Source organism: Staurois parvus, unplaced genomic scaffold (genome assembly GCF_062004578.1).
Source record: "Staurois parvus isolate SC_StPar_1 unplaced genomic scaffold, SC_StPar_1.0 ptg001090l, whole genome shotgun sequence".
Taxonomy (NCBI): Eukaryota; Metazoa; Chordata; class Amphibia; order Anura; family Ranidae; genus Staurois; species Staurois parvus.
In genome coordinates, this window is record NW_028318886.1 from 1,928,654 (window position 1) to 1,947,129 (window position 18,476).

The window sequence follows — 18,476 nt, forward strand, 5'->3', positions numbered from 1 at the left end:
AATTGTCATACAAGGAGGCATCGGAGTTTCAGAAAAAGAACAATTTAAAGATCAGACAACTGCATATCCAATTTTGGGGCTTACTTGGCAATTACAGTATTGGTGTTTATCAGACAGTGTTCAGCGGGGCTGGGTTATGACTGTATAGTGTAATGATCACTAATCATGTTTGATGGGTTTTACACAAGCATGCTTATTCACTAAGGTCTGCACACACACCACACAATTTCCATGTGGGCGTTATCAAAAATAATGCAGGGACCTTTTCCCTTTTTTTTTTAATATCAGGAGGCACAGCAGCCCATTCAAATGAATGGGCTGGCATGCCTGAGCAAAGCGCGGCTCACACAGCCACACAAGTGTGAACCTAACCTTCAAGCACAATTATTTTTTTGTTTTGTATAAAGTAGAGAGGGATTAGTATACCCGTCAGGTTTTTGTTGCTGTCTTTGCCCCTGTTGGGGACATTCACCATATTAGTCCTGTTTACCATTATCATCAAAAGTGAATGTAAAAGATCCCAAAATTCGGGATGTTCCCAGAACAGGAAAAGCAGGGATATCTTCTAATGCAAACACTAGTTCTGGTGATCCCAGTAACAACCAGGGATTTCCTCTCACTTCCTGTTTTGGCTATGGGACAGGAAGTGACGGAAAATCTTCCCAATAGGACACAGATGGCAATAAACCTTACAGGGGTCATAACCCCCCCCCCCCCTTACTCTACCCAAAATGAAAAAAAGTGAAAAAAGGTCTTCTTTAAATTAACTGCAGCCACAATGGTGAAAAATTATTTCTGACTGGATTTGATAAGCTGTCATGCATCGCATATTGAAGAAGCTAAATAATGAAAGCGACCACCGTGTAAAAATAAATAAATAATACCAGTTATGACAAAAGCATAGAACTGTACACAATGGCCCTGTACACAAGCGTCAGTGTGAATATCAGTAGTGTGTACAGCAAGTTTTCTTAAAGCTCTCCGTAAGCTTTAAATTAATTCTTTAAAAGTCTTTAAAGAATAATTCTGGGAAGCTGGAAATCACTGAAGTACACACCACTACTAAAGTGACCTCCAATGCTTCCGGTCCCATGCTGAACAGCTGCACTCCTGCTTACTGAACACAGAGGGTCAGCCACTTAGCATGGGTGCCATTCAGAGAATACTTTGTGTTTTCTGAATGAATGCAAACTGTTCTCATACTGGACGAGCTGCAGTGGTGACATCACATTCTCCATCTCATCCAATTGTAGAACACTTTGAAATCATTCAGTAAATGCACAGCATGGCACCCGTGCGGAGTGGTCGCCTTCCTGCGTTCAGCATGCATCAGGCCAGTGGCTCAGCATAAGACCCAGAAGCACTTATTGCAGTGTTTACTCCAGTGATTTCCAGCTTCCCGGGAACCAATGTAACTATATACAATATAGCCATACCTGGAATTATTCTTTAAAGTAGTCATCAGCTCCAGCTTGGAGACCTTCAATACAGATCATAATGGGAGTAGCTGTCCCCTTTAAAAGGTCAACTGTACTGGTTGCATTATATGCATGAAGGTAAAAAAACCTTTAGTGAAAAGCAGATCCGCCAGCCCCCTTAATACTTTCCTGAGCCTCACCGCAATCCAGCGATGTGAATGACAGCCTCGGCTGTCCCAGGTCTCTGCCTCCTCATTGGCCGAGACAGCAAGTGGGACCCATTGGCTCCCGCTGCTGTCAATCACAGCCAGTCAGTCAATGAGGAGAGAGAGGGGGTGGGGCCAAGCCACAGCTCCATGTGTGAATGGACACATGGAGCAGCGGGTGCCCCCACAGCAAGCTGCTTGCTGAGGGGGCACCCGACAAACTGGAGCAGCCAGGAAAGCCTGCGTGGGATTCTAGAAGAGGAGGATCCAGGCTGCTCTGTTTTACAAAAAAAAAAATAATTAACCTTTCGAATTGCTTTAAAAGTGTTTCTAACCCCCCCCCCCCCCAAAAAAAAAGTTATGGTGCAGCTTGCCAGTTCTTATGTGGTGGCTGCAGTCTTTTTTTTTTTTTAGTCTTTTTTACCCTCATTTTATTCCTGCAGAAACATCCAGTCAAAAAAATGGTTATGTTCACTCTTTCGCTGTACCTATGGAGGGAGCCAGGGGTGTCACTAGGATGAGCTCGGTTGTGTTCAGATCCTAGTGCACCTGACCTATCCCTGCACATTACCCAATCAGAAGCAGCCAAGGCATTCCTCTCTCCACAGCTGTACGTATACAAGGTGTGTGTAAACGTGTGGCTCTGGAACAGCTGCTTCCGATTGGCGATGTGCAGTGACAGCTTCCTGGTCTTCTGAAAGACAAGACATCCAGATTAATGTTAATAAAATAGTGTGATTTAAATAAAACAAAAAGAAAGGCCCTAACCTTCTGGCACCTAACCTGCACCCTATGGGCTGCATGCATCCCTCTGACACTTTCTCTGCAACTCTTAGGGGTCCCTGCAGACAATTTGTTTTTAATTTTTACCGTGTTGTGGCAGTGTGCAGTCTCATGTAATAAATCTGCAGTCTCTGGCCATCTCCTGTATCCCCCCCCTGCAGTCTCTGGCCATCTCCCGTATCCCCCCCCCCCCCTGCAGTCTCTGGCCATCTCCCGTATCCCCCCCCTGCAGTCTCTGGCCATCTCCCGTATCCCCCCCCTGCAGTCTCTGGCCATCTCCCGTATCCCCCCCCCCCTCAGTCTCTGGCCATCTCCCGTATCCCCCCCCCCCCTGCAGTCTCTGGCCATCTCCTGTATCCCGCCCCTGCAGTCTCTGGCCATCTCCTGTATCCCCCCCCCCCTGCAGTCTCTGGCCATCTCCTGTATCCCCCCCCCCTGCAGTCTCTGGCCATCTCCTGTATCCCCCCCCCCCCTGCAGTCTCTGGCCATCTCCTGTATCCCCCGCCCCCTGCAGTCTCTGGCCATCTCCTGTATCCCCCGCTGCAGTCTCTGGCCATCTCCTGTATCCCCCGCTGCAGTCTCTGGCCATCTCCTGTATCCCCCGCTGCAGTCTCTGGCCATCTCCTGTATCCCCCGCTGCAGTCTCTGGCCATCTCCTGTATCCCCCGCTGCAGTCTCTGGCCATCTCCTGTATCCCCCGCTGCAGTCTCTGGCCATCTCCTGTATCCCCCGCTGCAGTCTCTGGCCATCTCCTGTATCCCCCGCTGCAGTCTCTGGCCATCTCCTGTATCCCCCGCTGCAGTCTCTGGCCATCTCCTGTATCCCCCGCTGCAGTCTCTGGCCATCTCCTGTATCCCCCGCTGCAGTCTCTGGCCATCTCCTGTATCCCCCGCTGCAGTCTCTGGCCATCTCCTGTATCCCCCGCTGCAGTCTCTGGCCATCTCCTGTATCCCCCGCTGCAGTCTCTGGCCATCTCCTGTATCCCCCGCTGCAGTCTCTGGCCATCTCCTGTATCCCCCGCTGCAGTCTCTGGCCATCTCCTGTATCCCCCGCTGCAGTCTCTGGCCATCTCCTGTATCCTCCCCTGCAGTCTCTGACCATCTCCTGTATCCTCCCCTGCAGTCTCTGACCATCTCCTGTATCCTCCCCCGCAGTCTCTGGCCATCTCCTGTATCCTCCCCTGCAGTCTCTGACCATCTCCTGTATCCTTCCTGCAGTCTGGCAATCTGTGTCATGCCCATAGTCTGACTATATCCTGTTGTGTGTCTGCTGTCTGACATAGAATATTCAATATATTTTATGTGAAGCCCCCCATATCAAAAAAGGATGTCCACAATTGCTCTAACCAACTCCAAATGGTGTAAAACACACACATACAGAAGCCACCTACACAGAGCATGTAATCTGCCTTACAAGGCCAGTCTCTGTAACGGCAATGGAGCATGATAACAATCACATGATAACCCTCGTGCATTTTTTAAATAGTTCATTTGTAACGTACATGTATGAAAACCATAGACCTGGGAAGCACGGAGGCTGTGCTATCCTCTGATAAGGACATGGGAGGGGAATAGGTATATATATATATATATAAGAGGGCTATCTGCCTATGAAAGATAACAAACAGCTGTAACATGGTGACACAGCATTCAATCCCCAGACTACACACATTAATGCGATAAATATTAGATTTATTTTTCACTGGTCTTCCCATTAAAAGAAATTTGTCACAAGTGGTTAGGATTGTAAGCTCCATGAGCAGAGCCTTCCTATTCCTTCTGTACTGAAATGTATTGTAATTGTACTGTCTACCTTTAATTTTAAAGCACTGCACAAACTGTTCGGGCTATATAAATCCTGTATAATAATAATAATAATAAAGTGTAAAATGGAATGTGCCTTTGCTGACCTTTCCTTTTAAACAGGTTAGCTTCCCAGCTGCAATGATGACCCTTCTAGCACGAACCAAGATCTCATATACATATAAAAATTTCGAAGCACAGTGGCTAAATGGTTAGCAATTTTGCCTATCAGTACTAGGGTCATTGGTTCGAATTCCAGCCACAGCACCGCCTGCCTGGAGTTTGCATGTTCTCCCTGTGCCTGCATGGGTTTCCTCTGGGTATTCCGGTTTCCTCCCACACTCCAAGACATGCTGGTAGGTTAATTGGCTCCTGTCTAAACTGGCCCTAGTATGTGTATGTATGAATGTAAGTTAGGGACCTTAGATTGTACACCCCTTGAGGGTTAGGGACTGATGTGAAAGTACATTATATATGTAAAGCACTGCATAAATTGATAGCGCTATATAAGTACCTGTAATAAAATAAACAAACCTTTGTCTGCAACTGCACTCAAACCGCTACAATCACCTCAAGCACAACTTTTGTCTGCAAACTTACAAGTGACCTATAGTACTAAAGCCAGTGTCTAACAGCCAGAAAGCTAGCATTTTCAGAAGAAGGTCACGGCAACGACAACATTGGTATTTCTCGGGTTTACAAAACCTGTCATAAAAGGAATCAGAAAGGGATTGATGAGCTCATTCTGATAGATCTAGTTTTCTTGCTGGTATAGTGACCCACTAATGTCTGCTTCAGAAGTATGAAGATCCAGATAGAGCAGAATCGGATTTTACCCCATCCCTACCACCATGAGGGCTTTGCAATCTTCCCGTTTCGAAGAGTTACCAAGGTCTGCCGCTGGAATTTTTAGACCTACACACACATACTAGGGCCAATTTAGACTGCTCTGTGATTGGACAAGGGGAGATTATGATATCCAAAATCCCCTGTCCAATTCCAAAACACCGTGGGGGGCAATTTATCAAAACTGAAAAAGATAGAATCTGGAGCAGCTGTGCATGACAGCCAATCAACTTTTACCTCCCGAAGGGGTCCCACGCCATCATCTTTGCTCTAAGGCTGGCCATACACTATACAATTTTCTGTCAAAATTCTGCCCAATTTCCTTTAGATTTACCTTCAACTATGTAGTACAAGGGCCTGCCTAACTGGATACAATTGAAAGTGTTGTTTAAGTTTGACCTCATATTATATGGTTTTTGGTAAATCTAAAGAAAAATTCTCAAGAAAATTGTATAATGTATGGCCAGCCTAAGCGCCAGTCTTCAGGCATTTTCATTGGCCGGCGCAGGGTGATGCAAGTCCTATGCATGTGCAGGAGTCAGTCATCCCAGCGCACAGGGATTGTGCCGGCAATGTCAGATAAGCTGCACATGCACAGCTACGCTTACATGCAACAGAAGTCAGCAAGCAGGCTGGTAGATGTATTTTACTGCAGAAGAGAAATCGCAGTTTTTGCAAAATGCCTTCAGTTCCAGCTTATGCTTTGCAGATAAAATATAGAAGCCGACTAGTTACCATGCACAATTGCTCCAGCTTTGATTTATTACCCACCATGTATTCTTTGAAAAGAATGTAAGATGTTTTTTGAATGGAGGACCAGCAGACCAAAAGGTCCTTCTATGACTGACGTGCTCCAGGCATGGCTATCAGTTTCACCACCAGAACACCAGCATTGACATCACTGTCAGAGGTCATCAGAGCAGCCATCAGCATCCACCAGTGGGGCACACATCTTTAACCACTTCCATACCGGGCACTTTTACCCCCTTCTCTCCCAGGCCATTTTTCAGGTTTCAGCGCTCTCACACTTTGAATGACAATTGCGCGGTCATACAACATTGTACCCAAACTAAAATTTTATCATTTTCTTCACACAACTAGAGCTTTCTTTTGGTGGAATTTAATCATTGCTGGGGTTTTTATTTTTTGCTAAATTAACAAAAAAAGACAGAAAACTTTGAAAAAAAAACCAAAACACGTTTGTTTGTTTCTGTTATAAAAGTTTGCAAATAAATAATTGTTCTTCATAAATTCAGGCCGAGATGTATTCTGCTACATGTCTTTGGTGAAAATAACCCAAATTAGGATGTATTATTTAGTTTGTAGGAAAGTTATAGAGTTCACAAACTATGGTATAGATCTGAATATTGATCAATCCTGAAGTACTGACAGCCAATCTAATTTCCTGAGGTCCAAGAATGTTAGAACAGTACAGATATTCCCCAAATGACCCCTTTTTGCAAAGAAGACAGTCCGACGTACTTCATAAGAGGCATGGCGAGTTTTTTGAAGTTGTATTTTTTGGTCATAATTTTTCGGAAAATGAAAAAATTAAAAAAATTATTTTCACAATTTTTTTTTTTATATACTGTCACCAGTGCAGTACAGCGTCATCATATAACTGGCATGGTGGTGAACAGGGACACTGACTGGTGACAGTATGAAATATATATATATATTTTTTATTATTTTTAATTCATTACTTTTTTCTAAGATTTTTTTTCATATTTCACTATGTCCAAAGTAGTACAATGTTACCATAGTAACATTGTACTACTTTGGGGAAGTGATCAGTATTTTTTTTTTTTTTTTTTTTTTTTTACACAATTTGCTTATAGCAAAGAATCACTTTGCTATAAGCAAGCATTTACCTGAATGACATCGATTCATTCAGGCTTTTTTTTTTTGTGCTTAGCTGTGATTTGGCCACAGCTAATCACATGACATGTGCATGTGATCGCTGTGACCATTCACAGCTAGACACTAGTATACAATGGATGGCATGAATGAAGCCTTCCATTGTATACAACTGTCATTTGACCTGCTGTGATTGGTCACAGCAGGTCACATGGTACCGGCAACGGGGGCTGGTACTCAGATCTGTCATTGGCCGAGTCCGAAGTACACAGCCGGTGACAGATCGCGCCGCTGCGCAAGCGCGAAAACTGCGCATGCCCGGGGGTACGCCATATGGCGTCCACCCGGAAATCTACAGCATTTTGCCGGCTGCCAAACGGCTATTGGTTACCACAAGCCTACAGGGTACTTATACCCCCTTCCTGCCCAGGCCAATTTCCAGCTTTCAGCACTGTCGCACTTTTGAGTGACAATTGCGTGGTCATGCAACACTGTACCCATATGAAATTTTTATCATTTTTTTTTGTGACAGATAGAGCTTGATTTTGGTGGTATTTAATCACCTCTGGGTTTTTTATTTTTTCTTAAACCAAAAACCACTGAAAATTTTGAAAAAAAAAAAGTTCTCTTAGTTTTTTGTTATAAAATTTTGTAAGTAAGTGATTTTTCTCCTTCACTGATGTGCGTTAATGAGGCTGCAGTGATGGGCACTAATAGGTGGCACTGATGGACACTGACAGGTACTGAAAGGCAGCACTGATACATGGCACTGATAGGCGGCACTGGCTGGCATTGATAGGTGGCACTGAAAGGCAGCTCAGATGGGCACGGATATGTGGCATTGATGTGCACAGGTAGGCACTGATATGTGGCATTGATGTGGCACTGATGGGCACGAGGCACTGATTAGCACTGACAGGTTGCACTGCTGGGGCTACACTGATCATCAGTGCCCTGATGATCAGTGTACATGTCCCCTCCGCGGAAAGCCGATTACCGGCTCTCCTCTCGAGCGGTCAGCGTGACTGCTCGAGGAGAGAAATGCCAATAACTGGCATTTCCCTGTTTACATATAATCAGCTGTGATTGGACACAGCTGATCACATGACCGAGCCGACATCTTCGGCTCTTTCCGTGATCGGTGATCCGCTGTGTCCCCCCGCTAATCGCATATGACGTCCTCCTAGAACAAGAGAACCACCTTGCGTCCGTTATATTACTATATGGTGGGTGGGAGGTGGTTAAAAGTATGTTACTGGTACCAAGCTCCAACAAAGTTTTTATCCATGCTTCAGCTTGAAAGAAAATCTGTATAACAACTATTGAGGCTTCCGAAACTGCTAGCTTTCATAATCAATGGCTTTTGTACCTTTTTTTTAGCACATTTATTTCAACAAAAATCTTTTAACAAGATTAAGGCCTCTTTTTTACTGCCTCTAAACTCCCCTCCTTGTTAACTTATGTATCCATGGACACTATAGGCGTTTACAGTTTAATGGCCGGGGAGTATATAATAGAAAAAAAAAAAATTAAATCACTTGTGCGTTCAAGAGAGTAGTGTTTTGGCATAAAAAAAAAACCCGCCTGACATGCCTAAACACATGTAAATGCGTCTAAACCCATGTTAACACTAGGCGCTTTTAGAACTTCAGCATTTTTTCCCATTTCCACGGCAAGAATAATTAATATTCTGTCCAATTAAATGAATAAACACCCAAGAGCTTGATGCTCCTCAACGCATTTGAAAAAACACAGTTTAGGAGCATTTTTGCAGCTGCTTTTCCCGACAGGAGAAAAGCATTTAGAAGACCCCTAGTGTGCATGAAGCCTTCATGTGCATTTAATATACTTTATGCTTGTTTTTACCTGTACATCCTCCCTTGGGTAGACACCGAAAAGCCCCAAGAGTGCTGCTAGGCACAGCCATCTTGGATGCAACATGCACAGCCCAGGAGACAGCATACAGTGCCAAAATCACAGACATGTCTCATTGCTTTGTAGATTTCTTGCATCTGTACAACTCCAACAAATCATGGGGGGGAGATTTACTAAAACTCGAGCACACAGAATCTGGTGCAGCTGTTCATGGTGACCAGTTTCCAACGTCAATTAAAGCGGATCTCCATCCAGCAGGGGGTGGGGCTGTGACAGGAATTTGACAGGTACCCGCTCCCACAGCGATCGGAAGCAGAAGTTGTTCCAGCACACGACAGGTCCCAGAAGACTATGGGGACATTCATAAAGCGCAGAGCTTCTCGCGCATGCGCCGTGGGCACCCGGCTGTGAAGCCGCAAGCTGTCACAGCAGGGTGCCCACACTGAAGACGACCGTTGAAACCAGCCATGGTGAGGACACCTCTGGACCAAGGGACAGATAAATGTCTGTATTTTAAGAGTCAGCAGCTACAGTTTTTATAGCTGCTGACTTTTATTTTTTTTTTCCAGGTGGAACTCTGCTTTAAGCTTTGACAATTAAACCTGGAAGATGACTGGTTTCTCAGAAGAGCTGCACCAGTTTTAGTAAAACTCCCCCATAATGTATTTTGTGCAATATAAAATACCTCCCATGATCATAAGCGCCATCCAATAGCCACAATGCCTTCCCCCCCGCGAGTTATTTAAAAATATGGGAATGTGTGTTACATTTGCTCAGCGAACTTATTATACATAGACCCCATCAGAGATTTTTGTGCCTAACTTCCATTCTGTCCACCTGAAAGAATCTAAGGGTCCTTTCACATGGGCATTCCGTATGTCCGTTTTTCATCTGTCCATTTACAGATGAAAAAAAATGGACACCGATGTATTTCTATGGACTAGCGGATGTAAATGGATGATCATCTGTTTACATCCATTAATAGCCGCATCTGTTAACATCCTTTTCTTGAACGGACGAAAACCCTATTTTTCTTCCGTTATAAAAAAACGGAATGGGTGAAAAACTGTTGTAAACAGACATACAGACCGTTTTTGCATCGATAAAGGATGTAAAAACTGATGGAGAAACTGATCTTTGAAAAAAACGTGATTGAACTGATGAAAAAAAAAAAAAAAAAAAATGGAACGCCCTATGAAAGAACAGAAGAATGGGACTCCCAAGAGTCGGTGTATACACAATTCAACAACAAAGCCCCTGAGATATACTGTACAATACATTGCCACATGTTACCTCTTCAGAATCCTGCACAAAAAGTGAAATATCAGTTTTGGGTGGAATGACCCTGTGTTGGTGTATCACTGCACTGAAAGAGGAAAACAATTGTAAACTAGCCAACAATACACATGCTCATTATGTCAATTCTATGATAGAGAAATCTCAATGTACCAGCTGTACCCTAGAGTGTGCCCATGAATTATTCAAATTTTGCAGGTATTTGAGATGGGTAACGGTTAATTATTTGTGATTAATTTACAGAACAGACTGATTACCTGTGAGGTCTAAAGCAAACTAATCTGAAGATTAATTATGTTTGTATGGTGTCAACTCTCTCTGGAAATGAACAGTACTTAGATGTTAGATTCTGTGCCACACAAGATCCATAGTCTGCTCAGGCACTGAATGCCTGGAACTGTTAGATGTAACCATATTTTAGACAACACTCCCCCCCCCTTATTAAAAAGTGAGCTTGTACTATGTCCACACAGGGCAAAGCAGTTCAGCTCAAGGGTCACTTCACACCAGAGTTGCTTTCTTTCTGCATCCAAAATGCACAAAGTAGGTTACATGGTTGTCAATGTCATAGTTCACATCATTGCTTGCCGTTCCAGAAAAAAAAAAAAAGTGGAACAGGTTGCAGTTTTCCTGCACAGAACTGTACTGGAAAGTGGTAAAACACATAAAAAATGCACTGGAACGCACATGTCCCTATTTAAACTGAAGAAGAGAGGGGAAAAATTAACTAGAATGCATAGAAAATGCATTGGAATGCGTCAAATCGCATCAAAAGTGCCAAAAATGCATAAAAACGCACATGCAAAAACACATCCAGAACGCATCTGGACTGCATTTATATAGTATGAACCGATCCTTAAAGTGAAGTGATCCTCACTAGTTCTCCTCCATACTCTGAAATACTAGGCATTTACTGTAACCTCTCTGTTGCACACCTGTCAAATGCGCATAAAAATCAAAGTAAACTCCCAACAGTACAGCAGGAACCTACTGATGCATGTCTCAGGCCTGGTTCACATCTATGCAGGTGTACAGCCTGCATTTGAATGGGCTGCATGCCTCAATTTTTGCACAATTAAAAGGCTCCTGCACCATTCTAAAAATGCAGCAGCGGGAAATCGCCATGTGCTTTTTGCACCAGGCAGTTTCCCTGTGGTTCCAGCAAACGCATTGCATTTTTAGATGCGTGGAGGTGTCATTCAGAATGAATGGCAGCCCCATGCATTTTCAAGCAGCAGTACTGCACGCGCAACCACCCACATAGATGTGAAGCATGCCTTATGGCTGGTTCAGAAAGGGATTGTACAGGAATGTGTGCCGCATTCCTGAGCAGTGCAATTTTGCAGCCCATTTATTTAGATGGCCTGCAAATCACATTGGAATGTGAAAAAAGTAGTGCATGCGCTACTTTTAAAAATGCGCTGCAGGTAATTGCATGGTAGATTGGGAGGCTGTTAACTTTACACTGACACCTGCATGCAGATCACAACGGTAGTGCATCTGAACGTGCTGCGGAAAAGTGCCTCTCTCACACCGCGTTCTGGTGTGAACTGACCCTTATGCCAGCCATACATGGGTAGAAATTCAACTGATTTTTCGGACCTAAGAATAATTGGCCGATTTTAGCTCTGTTAGTGGGTCAATGGCACCGGCTGATTTTCGTGGTTCCTCCCCTTTTCGGTGATCGGCATGTTGGAAAATTTGTGAAAAACGACTCAATGATGGTCAAATCGTAGGATCGTTTTCCCAAAAAGAATATGTGCATGAGCCGTGACCTGGAAGGAACAGAAGTTACACCTATGGGGTGAACTTTATGACCTGGTCGGCCGATTTTCGAAATCATTGATGGCACTAACGGATTACTGAGCAAGCGACGTTTTCGATATTTGGAGGAAAAATCGTTCGGAATTCGATCCATGTATGGCCTGCATTACTCTCAGACTTCCTACAGCCTCCCCAATCTGCAACTTTTAATGAACCTATGCTTTGCTCATGGACAAGGCAATGGGTTCTCTTCAATGGCAGCTCCTTAACTGCTTGTACTTAAAGCTGACCATACGCTGATCACATTTCTATCCGTGTGTGGGTTCCTCTGCTCAGCAGAAGTCAATTGTTTAATAGACTTCTGTCAAAGGGATATGCTGGAATTTATTTTTTAATCAAAGGCCATAGCCAATCCTCTTCAGCTGCAGATCACTGCATTCCAGGGTAGGGGTTTGGATTCCACCATCCAGCTCATTTGTGCAGATGGAGGTATCTATCCAGCTTTAGTCTCCCTTTGTTCCCTGCTGCTCTGTTTACCTAGAGAAGGAAAGTGATAGGTATAGTTATTTCTCAGTATACAGGAGTATAGGATTTTCTCCCCTTCCTACCCATGGAATCCCCCTGGTGCTTTTCTACTCAGACACTCAGCACTGTCACATGTCACACAGAGGAAGCCCTCAGCCCCATGGAAATGCCAAGACCTGACTTGCAGCCTACACAAGGCCTTTTCTGTTTCAACCTTTTTTTATTGGGTTCCATTAAGAAATACAATCATCACCAAAAAGGAAAGTTCTGTTTTTTGGCCTCTTCAACTTTTGAATATCTTTTTTTTTTTTTTGGGGGGGGGGGGGGGGGCAAGGGTACCTAATTTTGACAAGTACCCGTTCCCACATCCCTACCTCCCTGCCCACAGCCTTTTGGGACACATCACAGGTTTCAGAAGGCTGTAAGATCATTCATAAAGTGCAGCATGGCTCATACATGCTCAGGGAGCCTGATGTCTTTTCTGCAGTAAAATGTCCCAACCTGCCTGCTTGCTGTCTTCTCCAACACACTGCAAACTGAGCTGTGCATGCACAGCTCACATCGCCAGCTTGATCCCCTGTGTGGGCAGCACAGTGGCTAAATGGTTAGCACTTCCATATTGCTAGGGTCGTTGGTTCAAATCCCAACCACGGCATCACCCGTCTGGAGTTTGCATGTCTCCCTGTGCCTGCGTGGGTTTCCTCCCACACTCCAAAGACAAGCTGGCAGGTTAATTGGCTCCTGTCTAAATTGGCCCTAGTATGTGTATGAATGTAAGTTAGGGACTTTAGATTGTGTGCCCCTTGAGGGTTAGGGCCTGATGCGAATATATTATTATTATACAGGATTTATATAGCACCAACAGTTTGCTCAGCGCTTTACAATATAACGGGAGACAATACAGCAACAATACAGTTCAGTACAAGAGGGAATTGAGGGCCCTGCTCCTTGGAGCTTACAATCTAGGAGGGAGGGGTGAGTGGTACAAAAGGTAAAACTGTGGGGGATGGAGTGGTTGGAAGAGTAGAGGATTCCAGTATTAGCAGAGGGCGGGATAGGCTTCCCTGAAGAGATAGGTTTAGGTTTTCAATGATCGCCTAAAGGTAAGTAAAGTAGGTGATAGTCTGATAGAGTGGGGTAGGGAGTTCCAGAGGATGGGTGACACCCTGGATCCTGAATATACTATATATATATGTAAAGCGCTGCGTAAATTGATGGTGCTATATAAATACCTCTGGTGATGATGTGTGCTGGGATAAGTCGCTCCTATTCATGCGCAGGAAAGCCATCATCCCACAGCAGCCAATGAAGATGACTGAAGACTGACACACAGATGCCAACGCTGGCAAGTGTTTATTGGAATGGACAGTGCTGTCCCCTTTAGGTACACTTCAAGACTCCAGTCAGATGTTAGAATTTCCTATACCTCACCCATCTCTATTTTACTGAATAGGTATTGTACACATCACAGCCAAATTCAAAGCCGCCAAGAAGAGCATTATTCCCTGACGTCCCTTTTTCTTATTTTATTCCTCTTTTTCAAATGTACACTTTCTCCCCCGCACACAAACTGTTACAGGCACAAGGTTTACACATTTTTCGATGACACAACACAAGTACAACTATAGCCACATTTATTTGTCCCAACGCCAAAATGCTTTGCCAGCACAGTGACACTGAGGCATCCCCCCGCCCTCATTATCTCATTCACGTCATTTTGCTTTAAAAATATTTTCAAAACGCGTTATCAAATCCGCACCTCCCTCCTCTGTGACACCAATGACATCTTGTGTCACTTCAAACCTGGAACGATGAGGACAGCCTGGAGACTCCTAGTAGGGGGAGCAAACAATGATTTACACTTGAAAGTGTTTTCTTATAATTATCAGAAGGAGAAACTAAAGTTTATACAACTTCACACAAAAAAAAAAAAAAGTAACACCTATTCATTTTCTAGGTTTTTTGCCTGATTAGGTTTAGGCTCACACTCGTATGTTATCATTTGTTTTTCATGTGCGCTCTTACATCTAATTTGAATGAGCCCTTGAATCTAATCCGTCACTAATCTGACTATGGTAAGCTGAATATAAAATTCTTACTCTAGGTAAGAGTGTCAGGCCATGTTCACACTGATGTACTTAAGCATACGCCCGCGCACCGCACAGGCAGTCCTATTCATGTCATTTCAGACACAGCCGCTACTCCAAATCTGACAGCTGTGTGGGTCTTTGAAAGCAGACCATGGGCACCCACAGCAAAAATGGAACAGCAGATCGCATTCAGCGGGTGCTACTACTGCCAAACGTGACCCATTTCAGTGTCAAGGGCTGTGCAGCAACCGATTGCAGTGCAGTTTCAGATTTACCAGGTTAAAGCAGGGGGTGAGGAGATGACATATTGCCTCCTTACCGCCTGTCAAACACATTTAAAAAGGGATCCACTGCAAATTGTTTTTCAGAGGGGCTGCTGCACATATGAACAAGCCCTAAATGTTTGTTTAGATGTGTTTACAGTAATCTAGTCTGCCCCCAGACACAGCGCGACTCTTTTCTCTAAACACAGGAGGGAAAGGTGCAGAATCCTGGCCTACTGCCTGCACCTGTCAAAGTCTATGGCAGGACAAGGCTGAATGAAGGTACCACCGTTTAGAGCCCTGTGCGTTCAAGGGCGAAGATATATGTGTAGGTGCACCCCCCCCCCCCCATACAATCATGGCACAGATACCAGGCACCCAGGACAGGAACAGAGCCCAGTCACTCTCCATGCAATCCAGGCAGAGCCCAAACACCCTCCACGCAATCCAGGCATAGAACCGAGGCACAGCGCCTAAACACCCTCCATACAACCCAAGCACAGAGTCCAAACACCCTCCATGCAGCCTAGGCACAGAACACAGACACCCACCATGCAGCTGAGACACCCTCCATGCAATCCAACACACATCTGCCAGCACACCATGGATCATCAAATGTCATCGAATAAAAAAACTTCTTAGCTTACATTCGATGCTATGTGGTGTGCTGGCAAATATATATGTTGACCTGTGATGTTTCCAGCTGTATGTTGGTGCAGCACAAACTACTTCTGAGCCTGTTCCTGTCTCCATACAATCCAGGCACAGAGCCCGGGCACCCTCCATGCAGACCAGGCGCACAGCCCGGGCACCCTCCATGCAGACCAGGCGCACAGCCCGGGCACCCTCCATGCAGACCAGCCCGGGCACCCTCCATGCAGTCCAGCCGCACAGCCCGGGCACCCTCCATGCTGTCCAGCCGCACACCCTCCATGCTGTCCAGCCGCACAGCCCGGGCACCCTCCATGCTGTCCAGCCGCACAGCCCGGGCACCCTCCATGCTGTCCAGCCGCACAGCCCGGGCACCCTCCATGCAGTCCAGCCGCACAGCCCGGGCACCCTCCATGCAGTCCAGCCGCACAGCCCGGGCACCCTCCATGCAGTCCAGCCGCACAGCCCGGGCACCCTCCATGCAGTCCAGCCGCACAGCCCGGGCACCCTCCATGCAGTCCAGCCGCACAGCCCGGGCACCCTCCATGCAGTCCAGCCGCACAGCCCGGGCACACCTCCATGCAGTCCAGCCGCACAGCCCGGGCACCCTCCATGCAGTTCAGCCGCACAGCCCGGGCACACCTCCATGCAGTCCAGCCGCACAGCCCGGGCACCCTCCATGCAGTCCAGCCGCACAGCCCGGGCACCCTCCATGCAGTCCAGCCACAGAGCCCGGGCACCTTCCATGAAGTCAAGCCACAGAGCCCAGGCACCCTCCATGCAGTCCAGCCACAGAGCCCAGGCACCCTCCATGCAGTCCAGCCACAGAGCTCAGGCACCCTCCATGCAGTCCAGCCACAGAGGCCAGGCACCCTCCATGCAGTCCAGCCACAGAGCCCAGGCACCCTCCATGCAGTCCAGCCACAGAGCCCAGGCACCCTCCATGCAGTCCAGCCACAGAGCCCAGGCACCCTCCATGCAGTCCAGCCACAGAGCCCAGGCACCCTCCATGCAGTCCAGCCACAGAGCCCAGGCACCCTCCATGCAGTCCAGCCACAGAGCCCAGGCACCCTCCATGCAGTCCAGCCACAGAGCCCAGGCACCCTCCATGCAGTCCAGCCACAGAGCCCAGGCACCCTCCATGCAGTCCAGCCACAGAGCCCAGGCACCCTCCATGCAGTCCAGGCACACATCTCCCCCACTATCACACAGTACAGCATGTGTATGGGTGCAGGTCCCTAGCCCTGTCACAGTCTGGGGCCCCACACAGGCACATTCAGGTAAGTTCCCCTGTGTTTATCTATACACAGAGCAGGCCTCAGGCTCCTGCCCCCCTCCCTCCATGTGTCTCCTCACATAGGACATAGCGAGCTCTCCCTCCGCTTCCGGCGCCCCACATCTGCGGCCTCTTCTTCCCGCCTACAGCGCCAGATCCCCGCACATCCTCAGGGTCCCCCTCACCTGCACAGGATCCGCCATCTTGCTCCATTCATGCTCCTCTGTCCCCCCGAGGAACGTAGTGCGCAGGCGCGGCACCTCGCTGCGGCCACGGCGCACGCGCCAGCAGGGATCCCCGCAACCATAGACAACAGAGGAGGGGCCGGGAGCGCGCAGCCGCCATCTTCCTTAGGGGCGAAGGCTTCCGGCCGGCATGTTGGTGAAGGGCGAGTGGCGGCGGCCGGACATTTTTGTCCAGGGCAAAAAGCCGATTTAGAAGGGCGAGAGTGCAGGCGCCCCGTGTTTCCTCACATTTATTTCCCCGAAAAGTTCCTCAGGCAGGTGCAATCGCCATGTTGGTTGAGGAAATAAAACAAACAGGATCCATCTTGTAGGAAGCAGGCGCCATCTTGAATATGGGGAGAGACTGTTGTTTATCTACAACGCGCAGAAACACTTAGAATCGGGGGAGACGTTTGTGTTACCATAGCAACCAATCACATTTCTGCTTTAATGCTGTCAGTGACAGTAAACAAACCCTTGTGGTGAGCTGCTTGGTGATGACACACCACACAGGAACAGATCTACATTCCAGGATTTTATTCCTACAGATGTGTGCACACCAATAACCCCTGAGCTTCAATGCCAATATAGATTTGTTTATATTTTGAGGGGGATTTCTCAAGAATGGAGCAGCTGTGCATGGCAGCCATACAGCTTCTAGCTTTCATTTTCAAATCATAAAGCAGACACTTCTGTCCTTGTTGCTGATTTCCTACTTTCACTGAATATGTCATCCATCTTCTGATTCTCTCAGTAGTTGCGCTGAAATAGCCTATTCATTTTCAAATCAAACAGTTAATTCACTTTAGTTTCATATTTGTAAGACCAGAGGCTGCTACTCCTATTCCCCCAGACCCTGGTCTTGGCACATCCCTTCTGTAGTTCTTTCTCCAGGAAGCAGCGATGTCATTCAGCCCCACTTGCAGTGGTGGGCAGACCGAGACTCTCAGACACATTCAACATGTACAGGCCTAGTGTACCCGCCCACTTTCTCTACATTTCCCTGTGGTTGATGGGAACTGTAGTTTCTTTTTACTGCAGAGAGAGAGGAGATGATATGATGTAATCCCTGCTGTTACACCTCCTTCTTGGCAGAGCAGATGCTGTTATCTTTTGAATTGCAAGGAAGACTTCCTGAAAATACAGTCTAGATTCACACCTATGCGGTTTCTGTTGCATTTTGCCATTTAACATGATTTACTATGGGACAGGTTCACATCTCCGCGTTTTCACCCGGTGCCTTTTTTTTGGAAGGAGTCAAGGACATTTTTAAGCACAAAACGTTGCGTTTTTGGTTCTATAGTCTTCAATGCCTTTTTGATGTATTTCTAATGCGTTTTGCTTTTTAATCTGCCCAGCAACAAGTTAAAAAAAGAAAAACGCAGCAACAATGTGTCAAAAATGCATGTGCAAAAATGCACCGCAAAAAGCACTGCAGAAATGGATCAAATGCAAGAGGTGTGAGCCTAGCCTTAGACTTTTCTCCTAAGGGTCCTTTCACACGGGCATTCCGTTTTTTCATCAGTTCAGTTGCATTTTGTTTCTTTAAAATCAGTGCTAAACCGGCATTTTTCCCTCCATATTCATATCAGTTTACATC

At 46.3% G+C, this 18,476-nt stretch overlaps 1 protein-coding gene across 1 annotated transcript in view; it reads right to left on the bottom strand.

Annotated features, from left to right (window-relative positions):
- Positions 1-16,967, bottom strand: part of XPO7 (exportin 7) — an 87,298-nt gene extending 70,331 nt beyond the window's left edge. Inside the window, exon 1 of the mRNA XM_089658709.1 lies at positions 16,838-16,967. Coding sequence (XP_089514835.1) covers positions 16,838-16,855 — 18 coding nt within the window. The 5' untranslated portion in view covers positions 16,856-16,967. The remainder of the gene's footprint in view (positions 1-16,837) is intronic.
- Positions 16,968-18,476: the final 1,509 nt, after the last annotated feature.